This window comes from Lonchura striata, chromosome 26 (assembly GCF_050655825.1).
Source record: "Lonchura striata isolate lonStrDom1 chromosome 26, ASM5065582v1, whole genome shotgun sequence".
Taxonomy (NCBI): domain Eukaryota; kingdom Metazoa; phylum Chordata; class Aves; order Passeriformes; family Estrildidae; genus Lonchura; species Lonchura striata.
This window is the reverse complement of record NC_140728.1, coordinates 9,663,875-9,687,662: the sequence shown is the minus strand read 5'-3', so window position 1 is coordinate 9,687,662 and position 23,788 is coordinate 9,663,875. Positions and strand designations below refer to the sequence as shown.

At 54.0% G+C, this 23,788-nt stretch overlaps 1 protein-coding gene across 2 annotated transcripts; it reads left to right on the top strand.

Annotated features, from left to right (window-relative positions):
* The first annotated feature begins 12,666 nt into the window (after positions 1-12,666).
* MYBPH (myosin binding protein H) lies at positions 12,667-23,587 on the top strand. 2 transcript variants are annotated; one of them, XM_085561555.1, is made up of 11 exons: positions 12,667-13,171; positions 13,390-13,524; positions 15,324-15,491; positions 18,041-18,129; positions 19,040-19,235; positions 19,554-19,693; positions 19,840-19,999; positions 20,704-20,840; positions 21,255-21,441; positions 23,047-23,088; positions 23,385-23,587. In XM_085561555.1, the coding sequence occupies exons 1-10, from the start codon at positions 12,808-12,810 to the stop codon at positions 23,055-23,057; spliced, it is 1,587 nt and encodes a 528-aa protein (XP_085417681.1). In that variant the 5' UTR covers positions 12,667-12,807; the 3' UTR covers positions 23,058-23,088; positions 23,385-23,587. The 2 variants fall into 2 exon arrangements, with proteins under 2 accessions (XP_085417681.1, XP_085417682.1); XM_085561556.1 differs by having other exon boundaries at positions 12,777-13,171; positions 23,359-23,587.
* The last annotated feature ends 201 nt before the right edge of the window (positions 23,588-23,788 follow it).

The window sequence follows — 23,788 nt, the reverse complement described above, 5'->3', positions numbered from 1 at the left end:
TCAGCATGTCCACCAGTATTTCCTCTGCTGTTTTTGGATAATGCTTAACTAAGTTGCAGTTACTAAGATCCATTCCAAACCAAACAATTCTCCAATCTGAAAATTGAAATAATGAGTATCTTCTATGATCTTAATTAAACATACAGAGGGACCTTGGGCACAGCTACCAGACTCTATTACGGTTGCCAGACTCCAGGTGTGATGAGCTGCGCACAGTTCTCAGCCCCAGTGCCAGCGTGAGGCTGTTTGCAGCTGCAGAGCAGATTCCCTGCACCAAATGTCCTCATCTCTTTTATTTTGCAACATCTCCCATTCCTCTCCCTTTCCCGAGTGTGGGCTGGAGCTCGAGGATGGGTTTGCAGCCACCAGGAATGGCCTTTGCCAAGTTGCAGAGGTGGTGGATGCTTCCAAAATTCATCCCCATCGGGACGTGTGCGTCTGATTCAACCAGGATGCTGCCTCCTCGTTGGGCTTATCAGGGAATTGCTGGTCCAGGAGTCATTTTTCTGTCTAATTTTGAATGGGTGGGAAAGCATTTGTGCTTCTCGAAGGAGAGGACAGTGTGTTTGTTTGTGCACAGGACTCGTTCCCAGGACAAATTTCCTCTTGGCACAAAGGGAAAAGAAAAAGTTAGGGGTTTTCCCCTCGATTTTGGAGGAATACGCCTGCTTCCTGGAAACTGGCGCCACCTTAGGAAAACAGCTGCTGCTTTCAGCCAGAAGAAAACCCCCGAAATTCTTTTATTGTATACGCATAAACAGAATCTTTTTTCCCTGCTTTCTCCCTTTAAGGCAAGTTTCTGACTGCGATCCCGCCTCGATAACGCCGTGATTCCTCTCAGGCGGCTTCTGTGCGGGAGTAAAAGCGCCGCGTTCCAGCCGCAGAACCTCCCGCTCCTGAGGAAACACTGTCCCTTTGTGCCATTGCACAATCCAGCAAACCTTGCGTTGCTGAGAGAGGTTGAACTTTTGAATATTCCCACTGAAAGCTCCATTCTGCGGGAATCCGGCCGCCCATGGGGAAAACAAACGGGCTCATTGTGGGATCCTGGGGGCCGCTGGCCACCGCGCTTCCCCCGCTCGCCGTCGCGCTGCTCTGTGGCCGCTGCCAAAGTCATTTCTCTTCCCTGAGCGACCCCAGGGAGTTTTATGTTTGGCTGCTTTTCCCTCCTTGAAGTGCCGGTGCTGCTGAATACGCGCTGGAATTCGGCTTTCTGCAGGGACGGTGTGCTCAGATTGCAAATATCCAGCGGGAGGGGAGCGTTGGGAGTGCACCCCTGGGACCGGGCTGGCCTCATCGCTGGGACCTTGCTTGCACCTTAGCCTCCTCCTCTTTCTCTGGGCTTGCAGCCCTCCCCTGACCCGGTGCATCTTCCCTCCTTCCCCATCCCTCTCTGGGAGCCGGAGGAGCTCAGGTGCCGCGTGAGCTGTTTCCGTTTTGCACCCAGGCTGGGATCGGGGCTTGGAGCATGGAGTGCAGCCTCAGCATCCCTGGCAGGGAGGCCACCGAGGGCAGCCCGAGCAGGGTGGGGAACCCAGTGCCTTTTATTCCAGCCTTTCCCATGTCAGGGAGTTTCTCCCACTGGATGGCGGCATTAGAGCAAATAAACCTCTCTGGGAGAGGGGACCTTTCCCCCCTGGTTTTCTGGCTCCTGAGACATTTGGGCTCGGGCTGAGAATGTGTGGGTTCAGCACGCTTATGTTTGCACTGTTCCTGCTACTGATACTTAGCTCTCTGCCCTGTTCCATGCTCCATGGTCCCTTCCAGCACCCCAAAACAGGGTGCCACGGAACATCCTCTGCCAGCTCCTCTTCCCTGTGGGTGCAGAGGGACCTGCTGGGGCTTCAGCTGGGACACTTTGAGCCACAACCAGGAACAAAGCAGACCCAGACTGGGCAAGGAAAAGACATGTCATCCCTCATGGTACACCAAAATCACAATTTCTTAGTAAGGCACATCCCTTATCTGCCCAAAGCCCTCCATGTTATAATTGCAGGGGTGCAGAGACCCCCATGTCAAAGTCACACATCCAAAAATGGCCTAAGCATGGAAAAAGATTTGGGCCAAATTTTTCCATGGTGGTTGCAGTGGAAGCTCCAAAGCTCCCAGGAACTGGAAAACAATCTGGCCACTTTTCCTTGCACTTCATGGTTTTAACCCCAAATATTTCAATCCATCTTTGGGATTTCATGGACATGGTGTTGCGTGGTGCTGGGTGGGCAAGGAAGGCTCATGCTGGGCCGCAGCCCCTCTGCAAATACAGTGCAGGGCAAGTGCTCTGAGGCTGTTTTCTGGCCAGGGGACATCTCAGCTTACAGGCTTCCAGCTGGGCTGGTATTGCTGTTGGCACATGGGCATCCACAGATTACAGAACCACAGGAACCCCTGAGTTGGGAGGCACTCTCAGGGACCATGCAGTCCAACCCCAACCCTGCACAGACACCCCAATAATCCCACCCTGTGTGCCCCTGAGAGCACTGTCCAAACACTCCTGGAGCTCTGGCAGCCTGGGACTGTGCCCATTCCTGAGAGCCTGGGTGGTGTCCAGCACCCTCTGGGGGAAGAACCTTTCCCTGAGATCCAGCCTGGCCATTGCCTGACACAGCTCCATGCTGCTTTTGCTGAATTATTTTCCCTGCACTCTGAGGACAGTTCCATACAACATCACAGGTGGGAGGTGTCCCACAATGCCAAAAAAGCAGGGACATTATTTTTAATATCAGCCTGTGTTACTGTTGCACTTGACCTTGGCGGATTTTTATTCTCTAATATTTCCACAAGGAACAGGAGCTCAGCTACACTGACAATGTCCTTCTGATAAGCAACTTTTTCTGCTCTCCCTGATACAAACAGGAATGACCTGTGGCCAACACAAATCTTTTGTGAAAGCCTGAAATAAATCAGGGTGTTCACTCAAATAGCATGGATGGAAGAACAGCAGCAATCGGGGTTTCAGTTTCACATTCCTGCAGAACTTTGATGGAATACTGCTCTGGATTGAAGTGGTTTCTTCCATGGCATTCTCAACACATATAGCTGCATCCAGATTACAAAATGGCCTGGAAAGGGTCAAGCCACAGAACTCCCAGGGGCAGCCTGGGATTTCCCTCGGACCTCCTGTGGTGACCCAGTGATTTATCCTGTGTTAAAATGCCATCTTCAGAATATTATGTCCTTGGGAAGCTGCTTCAGGAGTCAATCTCCTGCAGGATGCAGAGCCTGTGGCGATTTTCCATTGGAATGCACCTGGCTGGGGGTCCCAAGTACTTGATGCCCCTTTTCCTGCTCAGTTCCAAGGGCTTCTCCCTTCTTTTTGTCTCACAGGCAGAATAAGCCCTCAGCTGAGCTTGGACAATTTCTGGCATGTCTGGAAGCACCAGGGTCCCACCTCCTGGGTGGCTTTTAAATCCTGGGCACTTCTTACCCTGAAGCAGTGCTGGGGTGCTGGGGGCCCTGGGGACACTGGGGAGGGAGGAGTGGGCTGATAGTGCTGGAGGTGATGGTGACTTGTCCCAGGGAGCACAGGATGATGCTGGAAAGGTCGGGGCAACTAATGGGAGCTGGGTTTGCTTGATAAAATAAGGGAGGAAGTTGGGGATTTTCCAAGGTCATCTGGAAAGGAAAAGGCAAAGAAATCAGGGGGTCAGTCCTGCTCCATGGGAGCAAAGGGCGAGAATCCACAGGAGTGGGTTGCAGGACCCCACATCCACTGCTGACCCTGGACTTTAACCCATCTTCTTCAAAAAGCAAGGATTTGCAGTTTGGTGCAATCCCTGGGAGCTGGAGGGTATGAGGTGAGGAAGACCCCCCCGGTTACACTGGCAGGGCTCCAACCCACGACCCTAAAGTGAGCTTTAAGATTTGCTAATCTCAAAATATTGTTGGCACTCAGAGCAGTGATTTACTGCATGTTTTGCCACAGCAAGTACTTTCCAAAAGGCCATGCTAAGTTTACACTGGAGCTGCTGGGATCAGATAACTGGTCCTGGCAGCTCCCTCCTTGTCCACCCCCGTTCCTCCTGGTTGCCATGCTGGGGTGCAAAAGGACAGCACAGCTTCTCCTGCACCCCACAAGAGCTAACCAGGTCACAAGCAGCATTAAAAAAGAGACCAGCAAAGGTGTTTTTCCTTGTGCAGGTGGTGGGATGGGATTGGGTCATGGCCTGGCTTTCAGGAAGATGTGAACTTTTGGAGAGTCCCAATGCTTTACGTTGAAGTCACAGTGCCAGGGACAGAAAAGAGCCATCACTGGTGCTGAGCCTGGCTATGTTCACCTCCCCAGGGCTTTGCAGGTTGTGAAAATAAATCAGCTTTTCACCTTCAGTGCCAGCCAGGGCGGGTGACAGCCCTGCACATCGTTTGGCATTCCTGCAATGTTAGAGCACCCCAAGAGATCTCAAGGGCTTTACAGGTACTGGGCAGGAATGACACCTCCAGACACCACTGCCCAGTGGGATCCTGGGGCATTTCCAGCCTGCAGAAAGGAGGGGCTCCCTTGGCATGTCGGCTGTGTCACAGAGCAAGGAGTAGGTCCCTGCATCTAGCTCATTGTGCCATGGAATCCCAGACTAGTTTGGGTGGGAAGGGACCTCAAAGCTCATCCCATTCTCACCACCCACCATAGGCAGGGACACCTTCCACTATCCCAGGTTGCTCCAAACCCCATCCAACCTGGCCTTGGACACTTTGAGGGATGGAGCAGCAACAGGTTCTCTGGGTAACCTGGGCCAGGGACTCACCACCCTCACAGGTGGAATCCTTATTCTTTCTCAATATCCCACCTAACCCTGCCCTCTGGCAGTGGGAAGTCATTCCCCTTGTCCTGGTCCTCCAGGCCCTTGTTCAAAGTCCCTCTCCAGTTCTCCTGCCCTTTTAGGCACTGGAAGGGACTCTAGGGTTCTTCCCAGAGCCTCCTCTTCTCCAGATGAACCCCCCCAGCTCTCCCAGCCTGGCTCCAGAGCAGAGGGGCTCCAGCCCTTGCAGCAGCTCCGTGGCCTTCCCTGGAATTGCTCCAGCAGCTCCAGCTCCTTCCTCTGCTGAAGCCCCAGGGCTGGAGGCAGCTCTGCAGGTGGGCTCTCACCTGGCTGGGGCAGAGGGGCAGAATTCCCCTTGCCCTGCTGCCCACACTGGGGGATCAGCCCAGCTGGCCAAAGAGGTTTCTGAGACCCAGCACACACAGCTGGGGCACACTGAGCACCAACCCCCCCAAGCCCTTCTCCCAGGGCTGCTTTCAGATTTTGTGTGACTGAGAATTTCTCCTCCTTCTTAAGAGTCAGTTCTTGGGAGGTAGAAGACCCCCTCCCCCCCCCATGTCTTCCTCTTGTCTCTGGACCCCTTGGGATCTCTGCCCCCTCCTAACCCCAGGAGTTGGGTAAGAGCCAAAGCCACCTCCAGCCTCATCCCTGGCTCTCACTGTCCTTGGTCATGTCCAGCTGGAGGTTTTGGCCTTTCCCTGCAAATATCCAAGTGTCCTTTTGGCATTGACTTGCTCATGGATAAGGAGGATGAGATTGGAGCATCCTCCATGGCTATTTCTTCACAGATTATTGGATCAACATATCAAGCCCCTGTTGTTCTCTGGGCTTGGCCCAGCTGCTCTGGAGGTGTTTTTGGGAAATGCTTCCCCCAGGGATGGCATGGGGCTGTCACGCTGTGCTGAACAGGGCAGGGAGCAGCTCCTGGGTGCAAGCCCCTGCATCCAGAACAGGGCTGGGCCACAGCTGGCTCTGGCTATACCAGGGACTCCCAAGGACCAGGCGTTTCCAAAGCTTGGCTCGGAGATTTCAGTCTCTGGAGGACTTTGGCGGCAGCCAGCACAGGGACAGCTGGGTTGAACGTCCCCATGATGCTCCCTGGTGGCGGTAGGGAAAGGATGCACCTCGGCCCTGTTGGACAACAAAAACTGGCGTGCATTCCCAGTTTACTGGGACTGGGTGCAAGTCACTGGGATTTGGGGATGCTCCAAACCCTCTCATAGCCCCTCTAACACAGCAAACTTTCCAGGGTGGGGGAAACAGTAGGGAAATTCTCAAATAAAGGTCTTTGGGTTAGAGAGGGCTGTAGGGTGGGCCCACGACATGCTGTCCCAACAGGGGAGCAGATCCCATTTGCTTCCAAGAATCCTGGGAAGGGACAGCCCCTCCCAAACACCGTAGACATTGCAAGGTGTAGGCAGCCCTTGCGGCCATCATCACACTGGTCTCAAGGACTTCCTTGGGATATCACTGCCCCATCTGAAACACGGCTGGGCCCAATGCCACCCACCCCCAGGGCTGGGGCGGGTCTGGCTGCAGGACATCCTGCTGGCCCTACCTGCTCTCAGCTGAACAGGGATGCTCCAGGATGGAGCTTGGCAGAGTCCTGCAGGGACCAGGAGTGGGTTGAAGGGAATAGGGGGGAGGAGGGGATGAGAAGAGCACAGGGAAGGTGAGGGTGCCAGTGAAAGCATGTAAGGCAATGAAAGGAGGTGCTGGATGTGAGAAAATATGGGAAGAGCTGGGAGGGGAAGTGGAAACACCAGTGTTGGTCCTACAAGAGGGACTAGGTAGGAGCAATGGCCTTGAAAACACTCAAGGTGGCCTTAAGTCCTTGATGGAGGAATAGGGAACTGATGAAGGGGATGCTGAAGGTCAAATGAGTGTCTTAACTCTGGGCTGTTACTGGCCAATGTCATGGTGCACCCTGGCAGGAGTTTCAGTCTCTCAAAGTCCTCAGGGCAGGGCTGGACACCCTTCTGGGGAGTGGCCGTGCCTGGTCCTGCCTGGGACCGCAGGTGAGGAGAGGAGAAAAGCTCTGAGAAGTGGTGCCTCTCCTTATGCAGAGCTAACACTGAGTTCCCTGCTGGTCCTAATCCATACTGAAATTAGCCCTTGGTGCTGGTGGGGCCTGGGGCTGAGCTGTTCCCTCCCCCTTGTGCAGAGCCTCCCAGCTCCTCACTCAGGGGAGAGTAGCAGCTGGTGTGGCTCTGGTCCCTGGGTACAAATGCTCAGAATAAACCAGCAAACAATTTTGAAACGATTTGAAACAATTCAGGCCTTTCTGAGCTCCTGAGTTTTAATGACGAAGGAAAACCTGAGCTGCTAATTGCAGCTTCTCCCTGACACAGGGCAGGGCCAGCCAGGGCAGGTGGTGACAGAGCCTTATTGGCGTCTCCAGCTGCTGTCCCCAAGCCTTGGTAGAGGTGACTCTGGGCAGACTGAAAAGACTGGGGCTGACACAGCCCAGTCCCTGCAGGCTCTCTGTCCTAGGTGAGCTCCTGGCCGCAGAAGTGGGCCAGGGCTGGAAAAAACCCACCCCAGGCAGAGCCGTGCTCCAGGACTGGCATTGCTCCTGGGCACACTGCAGGTGACAGCTGTGGTGCCAAGGTGCGTGAGGGTTCCTGCTGGCCCGGCACGCTCAGGCCCAGCTGGCCCTGGCTGCAGCTGCTGCAGGTCACTGCCCTGGAGCTCCTGATCAGGCTGTGCTGTCCCCTCGTACTGTGGCTGTAGTTGTGGTGGCCCCACAGATGGCCCTGGGAAACCATTTTGGCTGTGGGCAGCAGCTGATGCCTCTCTGTGATGGTTTTTCCACTGCAGTGCTGTCGCAGGCTGGAGGGAACACGGAGCTCCCTGGCTCAGCTCCCAGCAAGTCATGGGGCAAAATCAGGACATCTCTGCATGGGTTTTCCTATTTTTCTACCGAATCTGTCTTGGAGGAGAATGAACCCATCACAGCCCCAAAATAACAGCCCAAAAGCTGGTTCTGGGTGTTTGCATCCCCTGCCTGCAGCTGGCAGCTCCTGATCCCAGCAGGGAGAGTGCAGGTCTGGGCACCCCCGCTGCTGCTTCGTGAGCTGATGTTGGGGGACCTGGAGGTGAGTGAACCCTCACTGATCATGGAATTACATAATCAGTTAGGTTGGAAAAGACCCTTAAGGTCATCGAGTCCAACCCTTAACCCAGCACTGCCAAGGCCACCACTAACCCATGTCCTCAGCTGCCACATCCACATGGCTTTTGAACCCTTCCAGGGCTGGGGACTCCACCACTGCCTTAGGCAGCTTGTGGAGCTGAAAAACTTTTTCCCTGAAGAAAGGATTACTGGAGAGTCAGTGAATCAAACTGGTGCTGCTGAGTGCTGCTGGGGTGAGCTGGGCTGCACCCAGAGACAGGAACAACTCCGGAGCCAGGGGCTGTTAGAACCCTGTACCAGTGCCCACCAAGCGATGTCCACCAGGCAAGAAATACCCCTCAGCACCTCAGAGATGCTCCTGTTGATGCCTCTTTATTACCTGGTTGACTTTTCTGGACCAGACAAGAATGTTTTATTATTTTATATTGCTTAAATTTCTTTTCACAGGGTGACACCTAGATAGGCCCTTTCCTGGGGGGCTCTGGGAGGGGAACTGAGGCCATGTTCCAGCTCAAGCCTGGACCCCCTGCCTGCAGTCATTGCTTTGGGATGAAGTAAGTATCCACTTGAGTGTGACAGACAAATGGAAATCTAGCCTGGTCCCAGCCCACCTGCTGCCTGCCCCTGCTGCTTGACTCAGTGCTCTGTGAATATCACAGTGACAGCAAGGCTGGAAATGCTGCTGGGAGCCAGAGCTGGAGCCAGGGGCAGGGATGTGGGATATGGGAGGTGGTAGGTAGGGCACTGAGCATGCCTACCTAAACACCCTGCTGGCATTTGTGGTTGACCACTGTGTGCTTTCCAGATGAGCTCCCTAATTTTCTGGAGATCTGAATTAACCCTGGAAAGGGGACAGGCAAAGGCAGGAACAGGCGCTGAAAGGAGGGCACAGACCCACACAGGAATCAGTTCCAGTAACCACCAGCAATAGCCTCCCTGAAGGGGCTTGAACACATCCTTTCTGCTGAAATTCAGAGGATTTGGGCTTTTTTTTTTGCCTTATCTGATGTCTCACAGTCCACACAATGTGTGCAGGGTTGGGGAGGTGGTGACTTTGAATTTATCTCACTGCGGTTGGCGGTGGGGACCTTGTCAGTCCCGGGTATCCCCTGATACAGGCTGTGGGTGGCTCTCCTTGTTGACACCCATTCTGACCCACTGGTGCTCTGCCCTCTGCCCTGGCCAAGCCCATGGCTGTGCCAAGGACCCCATGATGCCCAGAGCCTGTGGTGGCCTGGGTGTGACATCCACCTTCTGCTTTCACAGTCTTGCTGGGGTGCAAAGAGCCCACCAGGATCTCCAAAGATGTTCATGGGGACAGGGACAGGAGGGGATGAGCACAGAACATGTGACAGCTTCAGGGAGCCCTTCCTACCTGACAAGCTCCTTGTTTATTCCAGGCCTTTGGCACTTCCCTTTGCTTTATGATGTGCAAGTGGGAAGGTCTCACCACTTCCTGTCTAATCCAGGAGCCCTATTTAGGGGATGGTCCTAATCTCAGGAAGCCTCCATGATTTGCCCCAGCTGTCGGAGGCATCTTCTCTCTCCCTGCACCGACACATCAGCTGTCATGGTGGGGAAGGCATCCCCGAGGCTTCCCCCATTCCATCTGGCAAGGTCTCTGGTTTCCTGAACTGGGAGTCTGGGTGGATGGGCTGATCTGATGTTTTGGGGAACAAATTCAACTATTTTGCAATGGGATCCTGTCAAACAAACAGCTGGAAAATGATCGACCACTATGCTGCATCATCAGGGGGATTTGGAATAACAGTGGCATGAGGAGGATCTGATCCTTTCTGACATAAATGATATTTCCTATATTTAGACCTACACTCACTCAGAAAATAAGTAAGGAAATGTATCAGTGACTTGGTGGGCTGGAAATGTGGGTCAAAACCAATTTATAAAAGTACGAATTTTTGTAGGATGAGACTTTTTCTCATTGGAAAACATGGATAACCTGTATTTCAGCTAAATCCTGAAATACTTAAGAGTATAAGGCAAAAATGTACTAATATTTAAAATATCACAAAAATTTTAATATTCAACCCTCCCAGTTGGCTGCAGGAACAGCCCCCTCTGTGAGATTTTCATTTCCATCACTAGACTAATTTGAGCTCCCTCACCCAATACCGGGGGCTGGGACAGCCCACTCCTGTCCTGAGATGAAATCACCTCCTGGCAGCAGTTTCTCCATCCCCATTGTGAATCCACAAGTGAAGCCATTGTGGTGGGTAAGGAAAGGTTGACTCCCACCTCTGGAGCCTGTGGGAAACCCTTTGAACTGGGACAACCTCCTGTGGTGCCTTTGCCATCAACAACAGCAGCTCCTCAGTGTTTCCTTGCTGGGGTTTACTCAACACCCAGCACTTGCCCAACATGTGAATAAACAAGATGCCAATAAACTCTAGTAACGTGGCCCAGATAAGAGTGGGTGACAAACCACTTGGATTCATCTGCTCGTAACCTATTAGTCACCCCCTGAGTCAACAGAGCAAAAGCATCCAAACGTCATGGAGCAGGTTGACAGACCCAAGTTTCTTTCAAATTGAGAACTTTAAGTGAAGTTATTGCATTTATGTTCTTTATTTTTCCTAGGGAATGTATTTAATTTTCAGCTGCATTCCCCCAAATTGAACTCAGAGAGAAATCTGAGTGCTCATTTCCCTAGGAACTGGAGTTTCGGCATTGATTTATTTTTCTTTCTGAGATCTTTAAATTGCTTCTCTTATGTAATCAAAACAAGCCCTTTTTTTTCTGCAGTGAAGTGGGTTTTTTTCTTCAGATTAGACACCATGATTGAGAAAGACACAGAGAAGATGCCTTAGCAGATGTTTGTGGGAGTCTGGAACTGGCCACCTGTGAGCTGATGGAAAGAGTCATCAAGGCATGGCCCATGTGGAGGGGTCAAGGAGGAGGCCAAGGTCATCCAAGACATGATGAAACCCTGGTGGGCCAAGATATGGAGAAACCAGAGCTTCTCCAATTGGCCCCCAGGAGCCAAAGACAGCTGGAGCAGGATGGATAGATGATCCTCTCCAGCTCTTCCTTGCTGTGCTGGGCAGCAGGACTTGTCCTCTCTCTGTCTAAAGCAGCTGCTGGGAATTTTCTGGTTCATGACCAACTTGGCAACTTTGAACCACTCCAAGGTGCTCTGGGCAGAAAATGAACTGCCAGTACCCATCAATGCAGGTAGCACAAATACCTGGGAGCCCCATATCACTCCTGCCTCAATGATCTCATTCCTCAGGCATTCCAAGGGGATTTTGGTAATGTGGAACTTTTATTACTCATATTCCTCAAGGAACATCTGGGTTATCACAGAGTTTGGGGCAAACAGACCCTCCCCGAGGCACTAACATTATCTCATTATATCCTGGCTTTGTCCTGCTGCCAAATAACCAGGAGACAGAAAATATCCCTCCTGGAGCAGAAGAGTCATGCTGCTCCAGCTGGGGTGCACCCCTCAGGCTCTTTTTTGGGATGTCACCATGCATTTAAAGACCAACCTGGCCAATGGGGCTTTGCTCTTCTTTCTCTCTCGCATTCCTGAATGATCACAGCTCCCCCCACCTGGAAAACCAGCCCCATGTTAGCAAAAATGGGATTATCTGGCCCTGGCAGGGAACATGGCTCATGCTCTGGCTGTCTCAGAGATGCCTCTTGACTCTGATGTCCATGTCTGGAGATGTTTCCTGGGGACCACAGAATGATGAGTCCGTGGACCAGCATCCAGAAGAGCAAGGCTTGAGTGTCTACTTCAGGGCAGCATCCTTGGAGACAGGGAATTAGCTGGAAAATGGGGAAAACACTCCTTCAACTCTAATTTCAGGAAGGTTAGGGATACAGAGACACTTCTAGTAGAATCTCATGCACAGCATGAGAGCAAGTAAGGGAACAGGAGCAAGGAGAAGGTGAGTGGTTTATGACCCATAGAATTAATGGAGCTCTCCTGGGTTACTGGGGGGATTTGGGGTGAATCTGAGTTTGGGGGTAACAGTAGGGTGGCTGGTCACGAGTTCTGGGGTGACATGACACACCTTGTCTCCATACACAAGGCTGGTTGATTGAGCAGAACAAAGGCTGGAGAACATGACGTGGGGCTGGGGGGTGATTTATCTTCCCCAGAAATGTGGGTTAGGGGTATGGGCGGCTGGGTTGGTCCAGGTGACTCAAAGGTTGTCTTCCAACCCAGTGGGATTGGGTATGAGGCTGAAGAGGGACAGAAGAGCTAGAGGGGTCTGGGGTTACAGGGACTGTGGGAGGATCTGAGGGGCAGCAGGTGGGTTGGGGGGTGTCAATGCAGGATTAACAGGGAGGGCTTGGGGGGACAGATCTGATGTTAATGCAGGGGCTAAGGAAGGCAAGGGGGATGAGGGTGTTCAGGGAGAGTCTGTGGGGACTGGGAGGGAGTGGATGGCTGAGGAGGTGGCAGTGGTGGGGGGAAGCCCTTAGCCAGAGGGGTGCTGGTGCTGGGGACAGGAGCCATGTCCCCAAAGAAAGGTGACCTGGCCTTGGCCTAGTCCTGAGTGAGCCCAAGGGGGCCGCTGGGGAGGCCGGGCCCATGTCCTGCCATCCCATAGGAGGGGGCAGCTGGGCTGCTGAATGTGCAGGTCCTGGGTGGCTATTCTTGGCAGTCCCGCCTGTGCAGGCAGATTGGTTTGCAGGGAGGTGACAAGTGCCAGCCAAAGCCTATAAAAGTCACCCAGCCCCTGTTCTGGCTCAGTGACCTGGTTCCCCCCTCCTGCACAGCCGTCCTGGAACAGAGACCACAGGTCCAGAGTGAAGGCTGCTGGTCCTGAGCTAGGACCCGAGACCCCATATCCAGAGGAGAGATCTTTTGTCTGGATCAGGAACACCAAAACAGAGCAGACACCCCGGAGCAGAGACCCCAGAACATCTCCCCCCTTGCCAGCAATGACCGGCAAATCTGCACCTCCAGCCAAAAAACCAGCTCCAGCAGCGGCCAAGAAAAAGGCAGCACCAGCCCCGAAGGAAGAAGCAGCCCCGAAGGAAGGAGCAGCCCTGAAGGAAGGAGAAGCCCCGAAGGAAGAAGCAGCCCCAAAGCAAGAAGCAGCCCCAGCCCCAGTCCCAGCTACTGAAGAGCCCCCAGCCCCTGAGCATCCCCCGGAGCAGCCCCCAGCCCCCACAGATGAACCTGCTCCCATCTCCACGGAAGCTGGAGCAGAAGAAACTCCAATGCCTGAAGAAGGTTCCCCACCTCCCCCAGCTGAACCTCCAGCCCCAGTCCCTGAACCTAAACTGGAAAAACCAAAAGAAGGTGAGTGGGGAACACTGGACAGGGGAGGGGGCATAAGAAAGGCTTGGAGGGGCCATGTGCCAGGGAGAAAGGATGGGGGATGAAGTCATCAAGGATATTTTTGCAGTGGGATAGGGCTGGGGATTAGGTGGACTGAAGACAGACCTGGAGGATGAGTGATAGCCCTCCAAGAGCCCCGGTACTCGAGCCCTGCTGTCACAACTGTGGGTTTGTTACAGAGCCACCCAGCTGCCCCTTGTCCTTGGCTGTGGAAGAAGTGAGTGAAAACTCATTCACACTGACCTGGAAAACCCCGGAGCAGATGGGCCGGGCAAGCCTGGATGGATATGTGGTGGAGATCTGCAAAGATGGAAGTAGGTTTGGTCTTTACTGCCTCACGAGCATGGAGAGATGGTGCATGGTTGTGGGGTGGGATGGGATGGAGCTCGGTGGAACCCAGCAGAGCGTTTCCCCCAGCAACAATTCCCTTTCTTTGCCCAAATGGATCAATTTTGAATGGTTATTTTTTTTCCATGAAGGACCAGGGAATCCCATTGCCTTCCGACAGTAGTGATGGCTTCAGCAGGGGCTTGGAGGAGGTTTAGAGTCACTGCTATGTCTAGCTCTAGCGGGGAGCAGAGACCAACAACCTCTGGGGATGGTCTCTGATGAAGTCCAGATCTGCAGAGGCTCAGGGCTGGGATGGTATTTCAAGAAAACAGGAGAAAAAAGTTCAACCCTCCCATGTTTGCTTAAAATGAAGCATGGAAGGAATGGGGATAAAATGGGAGGATGAGGAAGGGAAGGTCCTGGGCATGTATCAGCAGACTTGATTCTATCTGGAAGGAAGGTGGATGTGGTGGATGGGGGTGGGCTGGGAGGTGGCAGCAGTTGTCCAGCAATTGCCCATGGTTGTCCAGTTGTATTGCTGGGAGGTGGAACAAGGTGAGTGAATGAGATTGTGTTTTGGGCACTATCTTGAAGCCCTGCTGGGCTTTGGGGTGAGAGTGAAGGGTCTGTGTGGCTGGGGGGATCTGCAAGGGGAAGCTGGGCTGGAGTGGTTTGGGAGACCCAGGTGGCCCATGGACCTCAGGGAACTTGATCCTCAGCTGTTTAGCTTGTGGCACACATGATGGACACATTCTTGGCTGTGGAAGGCTTCCATTGCTGGGCTGCAGGTGGAAAGGTTACCACGACTGGGCAGGATGCGTGAGGAGGCCCTTGCATGGGACAAGGAAAGATGCAGCCATTCCTGGAGGGATCTGTCTGACAGCCTCCCTAAGGGCCCAATCTGGATGCTCTCCTGGCTTGCTTTGGGTCTGCTGGAGGACAGGAGAACTCCAGTCCCTCTGTCATCACCCAGGGCCATGGGACTGTATTTGGGCTGGTTGGCTAAAATATGGTGAGATTTGAGTGAGGACTGATTTGAGCAATGCCAGTGGTGAAAGGAAAGAGGATCTGGTGAAATTCGGCTGCTCCAATGGCATTGACAAGAAGACCTTCTTGTTCTGAAGGTGCACATGGGGGCTTGGTACACCCTGGCATATGTGGGTCACTCTCATTGCCCACCTGGGACACCCAGTCCCTGGGGGACTGGGGCAGTTTATTTTCTAAGTGAGAAACATCTTGAGAGGTTTGGCACATGGCAAAAACAGGTTAGCTGGGCCTGGGGGAGGGCTAGGCTCCGAGCTGAATTTGAGATGTCCCTTACAAGCAGGAAGAACACTTGGAGAGGTCCATCTGGCCAGGGGCAGATCCTGAGCAGACCTTGCTCAGTGTGGAGGGGTTTGTGGAGGCCATGGTGAGCCCCAGTGTTGTCCTGGGGCAGTGAGAGGAGCAGAGTAGCTGGCAGGGAGCTCCAAGGATCTTTCATTTCAGAAATGCACCTGGTCAGCAGGGATGTGTTTGCTGGCCCGATGCCTTTTCTTGCTTGCAAATGTCCTCATTCTCCAGTGCTGAGCTCCTGCCAGCACTTCATACCCCACATTCCTTGGCAGGGATGGCCAACCTCCCCACCAAAATTCCTTTTTCTGCTGGTGCCCCAAATCTTTCCCCATTTCCAAGGAAAGGATTCTTTGCCTCTGGGTCTCACCTTCTGGGGCTTGATCCTGCTGCTCAGGGTGTGTCTGTCTATCCATGGCACATCCAAAGTGCTGTGCTGGGTCTGTTGCAGGTTCAGACTGGAAAGCTGTGAACCAGGAGCCTTTTCTTTCCACCCGCTACACAATCCCAAACCTCAGCTCCGGCGACAAGATCCACGTGCGGGTGATGGCTGTCAGTGCCAGCGGAACCAGCGTCCCGGCCACTCTGGAGCAGCCAGTGCTCATCAGGGAGATCCTCCGTGAGTTCTGCTCCTGAGGGTGGAATTTCTGTGTGAAATCTCTGCCCACCCCTGCAGCATGAGCAGCCTCTCACGGGTCCCATCCAGACTTTGACAGATGTTATTCTCAGTGACTGTGTCCAGTTCCTTGGCAGAAGTTTCCCGACCTCTTCAGTCTTGCTGATGTTGAAAATGTGGGGGTGAAGGACTCAAAAGGCAGAGCCACATTTTCCCATTTAATGGCAAGAGCTCAGAATCCACCTCCCCCTGAGCACGTCTCCTCCCCTTGGCAGTGTCATATCCTGAATATGCCACAGCGCACATTGGACAGCTTTGTTTATTTAGCTCAGGGAAGTCAAGAGCTGGTTGTCTGGAGCATGGGAACTTTAATCATGCTGAACTCGCTAATGAATTAGTTGCTCCCATGCTTAGCAAGACTCAGATTCCTCTCAGGGTGCTGCCAATGTGCAGAGCCTGATGCAGGAGGTCAAGGCCTGTTTGCACTCACCAAACAGCAAATACAGAGTAATTTTCCCTCTAGAAGGAATTATTAATGCTCAGGTTTTCTTGTTATTCAACACATCAGGTTTTTCAGCTGCTTAAAAATAGTAATACTAACAAAAGTTATTCCAGGAACTACCAGCTTTTCATGAGAAAAGACTTGGAGAAGAATATCAGACCATGGAAAAGGTCCTGCAGGGTCCATCTTCTCAGTGTGCTCAGAGGAGGTGAATTTGGCTTAGGGGTGGTTGGCTGCGCCTGTTCACCTCTGATTTCAAAACCATCCCACCAAACCTCATGGAACTGGGTAAATTGGGGGGTGAGGGACTGGCATGAGATGCCAAATGCACAGATGGTGCTTTCCACACCCAGTACCTGCTGCCTGAGCTTTGTCCCAGGTACATGTACAGATGTAAAACCCAAAGAGCTGAGACATCCCCACAGAATTTGATCTACTGGGTCTTTTCCCTTCCCTTCCCTTCCCTTCCCTTCCCTTCCCTTCCCTTCCCTTCCCTTCCCTTCCCTTCCCTTCCCTTCCCTTCCCTTCCCTTCCCTTCCCTTCCCTTCCCTTCCCTTCCCTTCCCTTCCCTTCCCTTCCCTTCCCTTCCCTTCCCTTCCCTTCCCTTCCCTTCCCTTCCCTTCCCTTCCCTTCCCTTCCCTTCCCTTCCCTTCCCTTCCCTTCCCTTCCCTTCCCTTCCCTTCCCTTCCCTTCCCTTCCCTTCCCTTCCCTTCCCTTCCCTTCCCTTCCCTTCCCTTCCCTTCCCTTCCCTTCCCTTCCCTTCCCTTCCCTTCCCTTCCCTTCCCTTCCCATCTGTTGCCTCCTGGCCTTCACATTTTCTCTAGGCCTGCTTTTTGTTCATCTCACCAGTTCATTTATAGCAACCCAGGGGATTTTAAATAGCAGCAATCGGACAGCACGGAGCTTAACAACAGGTGGGATGAGTGGGCTTGGGAGGTGGAGAGAGACAAGGAGAAACCAGATGAAGGATGAGTATGGGAGTCACATTTTGCAGGGAACAAGGGCAGGAAGAAAGACCTTCCTCACCATGGCACTTTGTCACTGGGAGGCCACTGACCTTGGCCAGCCCAGTCCCTCTGAGAGAGGCACTGGGGAGCTGGGGAAAACATCCGTGAATTAACATTCCTCCCCGAGGTCAGGTTTCCCTGCCCTGCTGAGACTGATGAGCCCAAGTGGCAGCATGGGGGATGGATCCCCGCAGAAATCACAGCACGAGCAGAGCAGGCAGTGTCTCAGCTGTCAGGGAGGGCCATCTGGGACTGCGGGGCCTGTCCCTGTGCTGTCCCTGTGCTCCCCAGCCCTCACAGCTGCTTGGCTCAGCCCTGGTTTATTCTGACCAGGCCCCCTCCCCAGGGTTAAGCTCGTGTGCATTTAACCCGGACACAGACTCCTAGCTCCTTCACGAGGGGCTCCAGAGGGATCCCTGGTTATCACTGAGCCAGCAGAGCTGTACAGCTTCTGTTCCACCCTTTGGAAGGGGACACGCTCATGAGCTTTCTCCAGTGGGGATTTTCCTTGTCTTTGTTATGTTTCCTCGGGGATGTTTGCTTTTGTCATGAGCCTTAGGCTTCCACAACTCTGGTATCACCAGGTGCGTCCTTGGTGTCTCAGAGGCCTGGACTGCACAGGGAAGGTGGAGGTCAAGCCTTGTCCTTGCTGAAATTTGGGCCGTGTGCCTCTGGAAAGTCAGGGGGAGAAATATTTCCCAACTGGAAGATGCTGTTCCCTGCCTTGTTACAGTATAAGTAGTGTTGTGGCTCTTCTGGTTGAGGCCAGGCTGTCTTCCATGGCCAGGCAGCAATGTAGAGGGGCGAATGATCCATCAGAATGCTGCCCTTCGGATCTCAGGGATAGCTATCACTCTGGGATACAGGCAATGGGATAGACCAGCACAGCCCTGCAGGGGAGCAGAAATGTCCAGGAGATGAGAGGGAGAAGGTGGCCGTATTGGAGTGGATTTTCTTGGTGGCCAAGCAGGGGCATGTATGGGGAGGGTCAGCCAGCTGAGGAATGGGAGTCCCTTGCCTCACAGTGTGAATTCCATCCCCAGAGCTCCCAAAGATCCGCATGCCTCGGCACCTGCGGGAGACTTACATCAGGCGTGTGGGGGATGCTGTGAACATCATGATCCCCTTTCAGGTACGTGGGTGATTTGGGCTTTAATCCGCTGGGCATTTCACTCCAGATTAGCTCCTGCGGGTTAGTTTATGGGTCCAGCTGTGCTCTGACTTGGCCTGGTCGCTGTGTCTTATGGGCCAAGGGTGGGTGATGGGGTGAGGCTCTCTCTCCTGTTCCTGTCCATTTTTTCCCTGCTACATCTTTGTTGATGATGCTGCAGTGGGACAACCCCAAACCCCATCAGGACATGGACTAGCTGTTACTGCTGTCTCAGCCAATAAATCCAGTTCAGCTCGTGCTCCTGGCCAGGATCTGGCGACATGCCTTGGGACCCCACAGCACAGCACTGGGGTCCCTAAAGGGGACCAGCTGCCTTTGAAGGAGGGCAGCCACAGGGCTGTGTGATGGTGAAGCAGTACTGACACTGGTGGGCTAGGCTGGAGGTTATCTCCTCAGCTATCTCTCTCATGTCTGGGACACCACCAGAGCATCTCTGCCATGGCAGCTGGCTCTGAAATGCGTTGGGCAAGCAGAGGGAGTGAGAGGCCCCTGAGCTGAGGGGCTTGTGCATGCCATGTCTCACAGACAGTTTGGACTCTGTACTGGCCATGTTCCAGACATGAATAGTTCAAGCCCTTGTGTTAAGCTGGAGCCTGGGTTCAGCACCTGGGCTGTGAGAGCACAGCTGTGCCCTGGCAAGTACAGCTGGACTTGCTCCATGAGGTCCTTGGGGAGCCCGCATGTTCCCACCTCATCCTTGGAGCCTGATGGCTTCCCATTAGTGACTCTGACGTGAATCAGCTGCAGCTTCTTTCCCGGGGGCTGCTGGATGGGAGAGGTGGCACTTGGACACAGTGTGGTGACTCTGCCACCCGTCCTTCCCAGCTGGGACCATGTGCCCAAGTGGCTCCTGACCTGCCTTTTGCTCCAGGGAAAGCCACAGCCTGAGGTGAGCTGGACCAAGGGAGGGCAGCCCCTGGACACCAACCGCATCAACATCCGCAACACGGCTCGGGACACCATCTTCTACATCCGCCAGGCCCAGCGCGGTGACTCGGGCAAGTACGAGCTCACCGTGCAGATCAACGGAGCTGAGGACAAGGCTACCCTGGACATTCAGGTGGTTGGTAAGCTGAGGATGGGACGCTGCAGGATCACTCTGGAGCTCCTTAGTTGAGTAGGTGTTGGTGGGATGAGATGCGACAGCAACAAGGCAAGGAACTCTGGAGTCCCTGTTCCAGTGGGATCCTCAACAAGGATCGTGCATGTGAACTTCTCTGGTTGGGGATGCAGAGTTTCTGCCAGCCTTGCCCCTCACAGCTTCTCATCCCTTGTGTGCTGCATCAGGGTGAGAAGAGATTAAAAGCAAGGTCAAGGGACGGTCAAGGTACAGAATGTGGGGAGAGCAAACTGAGATATCACCCTGAGGGCATTTGTGTTTGCAGAGCCACCCGGCCCTCCCCAGAACCTGAAGCTGGTGGATGTATGGGGCTTTAACGTGGCCCTGGAGTGGACCCCCCCTGTGGACAATGGGAACTCTGAGATCAAGGGCTACAGGGTGCAGAAGTCAGACAAGAAGAGTGGGGTGAGCCTGGGCACTCCTGCTGCTGGTGATGCCCTGATGGGAGAGGGACTGCTGTACTCCCTGCCCCACCCCACACCTTCTCCATCCTTGTCCCAGTCTGTCATTCCTCACTGCTCTCTCTCTTTTCCTCCTTTTTTCCCTTCCAGAAATGGTTCACAGTGCTGGAGCGCTGCACCCGCACCAGCTGCACCATCTCCGACCTCATCATTGGCAACACCTACTCCTTCCGAGTGTTCTCTGAGAACATCTGTGGGCTCAGCAACAGCGCTGCTGTAGCCTCTGGGGTGGCCTACATCGAGAAGACAAGTGGGGACATGTCCCTGGCTGAGGGGCTGGGGAGGGTGGTATCCAAGAGTAGTCCTGACCATTGGGGCAGTGGGGCTTCCTTGAAGTTGTGTTGATGCTGCTGGGCTGGTCCAGAGGTCTCCTGCCCCCTCTTTGCACCTCATTTCTCCTCTGGGGAAAGCTTGTGCCATGCTCAGCCCCTGAGAGGAACTAAGACATGGACATCCCTAGGATGAGATGGAAGCAGAAGCTGGGAAGGGGCAGAACAGCCCTGGCAGAACAGCCCACAGATCAGTGCCAAATCTCCAACCAGCCCTACTCTCCTTCCATCTATTTCTGTCCTGCTCCTTGGTAGCACACAGTGACCTAGAGTCTCTGCCATCTGCAGAGCTTCCCTCCAACTCTTATTTCTGTGGATGAGATTTGGGGACAGAGTGGGAGGTTCACAGTGTGCCTGGGTCTGACCTGCTGCACACAGGATATGTCACAGTGGGGCTGGCATCCCCCTGCAGGGCCCTTGCAGGGCCTGGGCACTACCATGTTATGACTGGATGAGGAAACAGGGCTGCTCTGAGATGAGGGCCAGGTTCTTGGGTCAGGCCAGATGACATCTGGCTTCTTATAAGAGGGAACAGAAGTGGTTTTGGATATCTTGTCCAGAATTCCTGTGTTGGTCAGCCTGGGAGCCTGAGGTCTGCCTCAGCTACAATTAATTATTTCCTTAGAAACCACTTACCAGCCAGAGAAGATCCCCCAGCGGGACATGATGGAGCCTCCAAAGTTCACACAGCCCCTGACAGACCGAACGACCACACGGGGCTACAGCACCCACCTCTTCTGCTCCGTCCGGGGCTTCCCCCAGGTCGGTGGCTCCTCCATGGACAGTACAACCTTGGCCTGGGAACACCAGTGGGTTTTTTTGCAAGGTGGCTGGAGGTGTCTGGGAGTTGGTTGGTGCTGTTGGATTAGAGTTGGCTGAGGTTAAGGGGCTGAAGTTGCCCTCTGAGTCAAACTGTGGCACATTGGGGTGTTTCTGCATGGAGATGAGAGACTGGTCTTAAATTAAGCCATATCCTCCTTCCTCTGTGCTGGAGGAGGAAGGGTAGAGCAGTGGTCAGGGCTGACAAATGGGAGATTTGGATCTTCAAAATATTTCTGACTGTGAATCCCACCATGGCCGCAAACTTCAGGCAGGGCCAAGGCAAAGGCAGAGAGAGGTGGCTGCATTTTGGGGACAATTAGATTTCTAATTTCTCTCCCTGCTTTAAACTTTCAGCCCAAAATCATCTGGTTGAAAAATCAGATGGAGATCCGGGAAGATCCCAAATACATAGCACTGATTGATCAGGGTGTGTGCTCCCTGGAAATCCGCAAGCCTGGCCCTTTTGATGGGGGTGTCTACACCTGCAAGGCTGTGAACCCCCTGGGGGAAGCTTCAGTAGACTGCAGACTGGATGTGAAAGGTGAGAATGGTTTATGGGAAGGAGGAGCAGGAACCCTTGCCTGCCTTTTCCAGGTCTCACTTTCCCAGTGCTGTGGTTTGTCCCTGTTTTTTGTTGATCCTGGTTGTGAGGAAGCCTGGGAAGCCCTGTGGAGCTGCACATTTGGGCTTCTTGGGTTTATGGTCTTGAAGCATCTTGAAATAACCTTTCCTTATTCATGGGGAATAAAAATGGGGAGGAAACCAGAAATGGCAGAGCCAGAAGAGCTGCTGGAGGCCTGGCCCAGCACTGGCTGCCCCTGCTCTTGTCCCAGGTGTGTGTGAACCTCCTTCCCTGCATCTGGGCTGCTCTGATTTAGGTCTTGACATCCTGCCCATACTTCCCACTCACGTTTCCCTGCCTCAGCAGAGCATCCAGAGCAGACCTGCCCTGTGTTTCTCCCCACAGCCCCTCCTTGGCCCATGGGAGCATCAATGCCCACACACCCTCTGTGTGTTCCTGTGCTGGTGGTGTCTTTATATTTCCCCTCCTGTGGCTTCCAAGCACAGTCCTGCTCCCAGACACGCTCTGCCCCATTTCCCACGCAGGCAGGGTTCCAGTCTGGCAACCCCAGCACCCCAGTCCCTGTGGAAGCTCCAGGGCTGTTGGTGTGGCACGGGGTGCGTGGCACAGGGTCAGTGCCCAGCTCTGTGGGAGCTGCTGCTGGACCCTCCAGGAGTGCTGACCCAGCTGCCCCAGTCCCGTGGCCCCACAGGCAAATCCTCAGTGTAGCTGTGCAGGGGCTCTCAACAGAACAATGGTCTGGGTGGGAAGGGATCCTAAAGCTCACCCAGTCCCACCCCCTGCCATGGGCAGGGACACCTTCCACTATCCCAGATTGCTCCAAGCCCTGTCCAGCCTGGCCTTGGACACTTCCAGGGATCTGGGAGCAGCCACAGCTTCTCTGGGTAACCTGTGTCAGGACCTCCCAACCCTCACAGGGAACAATTCCTTCCACATCTATCTCTGCCATCTGGCAGTGGGAAGCCATTCCCCTTGTCCTGTCCTTCCAGACTCTCGTCCAAAGTACCTCTCCAGCTCTTCTGAAAACCCTTTAGGCACTGGAAGGGGCTCTGAGGTATTCCCCAGAGCCTTCCCTTCTCCACATGAACTCCCCCAGCTTTCCCAGCCTGGCTCCAGAGCAGAGGGGCTCCAGCCCTTGCAGCAGCTCTGTGGCCTCCTCTGGGCTCGCTCCAGCAGCTCCAGCTCTTCCCTGTGCTGGAGCCCCAGGGCTGGAGGCAGCTCTGCAGGTGGGCTCTCACCTGAGCACAGGGGCAGAATCCCCCCCTGCCCTGTGCCCACGCTGGGGGATCAGCCCAGCTGGCCAAGGAAGATGAGCTGGGCATTGTGCTGGGGACACTGAGCACCTGGGAGTCACCAAGGCTGGGATCTCAGGGGACACTGGCCAGGAGCAGGCAGTGATGGCGGAGTGTGGGATTGCTTGGAGTAGGTGTGTGCAGGGATGGGGTGTGCAGGATTGGGATGTGCAAGTGCAAATTGCAGTGAGCACACAGCACTTTTGGGAGTCAAAAGGGGAGTAAGACAAGGGGAGTTCAAGGGGTTTTTGTCTTCTGTGTTCTCCTACAGTGCCCAAGTGAGGACAGACTGGAGGACAACACAAAGATCAAGGTAGGTCTGGAATGGGGCACCAGGACGGAGGGAAGGTGCATCACTTCAGTAGGCTGGAGTGGGCTGAGTGTCCTGAGTCCCAGCTCAGATCTTCCTTGTCCCATGGCTGGAGATGCATGGGTGGGGTGGGATGATGAACCTGAGGGAAACCTGTCCCTTGGCAAGGTGGAGGGACAGCTGTAAATGTGGCTGGGTTTGTCTTCATTAGAGCTGTGGCAGGGACATGTTTCCCACCCAGCCCTGACCAGGGCTCTCTTGGTGCCCTTGCAGGACTCGGATCTCGTTCCTTTTCCCAGGTGGATCCCTGAGGTGCCAGGCGGTGGCGGGGCAGGTGCTGATGCCCCTGGCCATGGTCTCTGCTGCCTGCTGCACTGCTCCTCCCTGGCAGTGCTCTGGGGGCTGCACCTCAGCCTGCCATGGCACGGCCCTCTCTGAACCTTTCATTAGCTGTGACAATAAAACAAACCCAGCTGAAGGGCTTTGGTCCTAATAAAAGCCACCTCTGTCCTGCTTATTGTGGGGTTGGCTTGGGTGGGGGCAGTGGAGAGGTGCCAGGGCTGCTGTTGAGGTCATGTAGGATCCCACCCAACCAAGGGTAGAGGAGATGGGTTTTGAGCTTGGAAAAGAAAGACCAGCTTTATGAAACACATAGAGAGATTACTGAACCAGAAGCAGCCCAACAAGGAGAAAGAGAATGCAG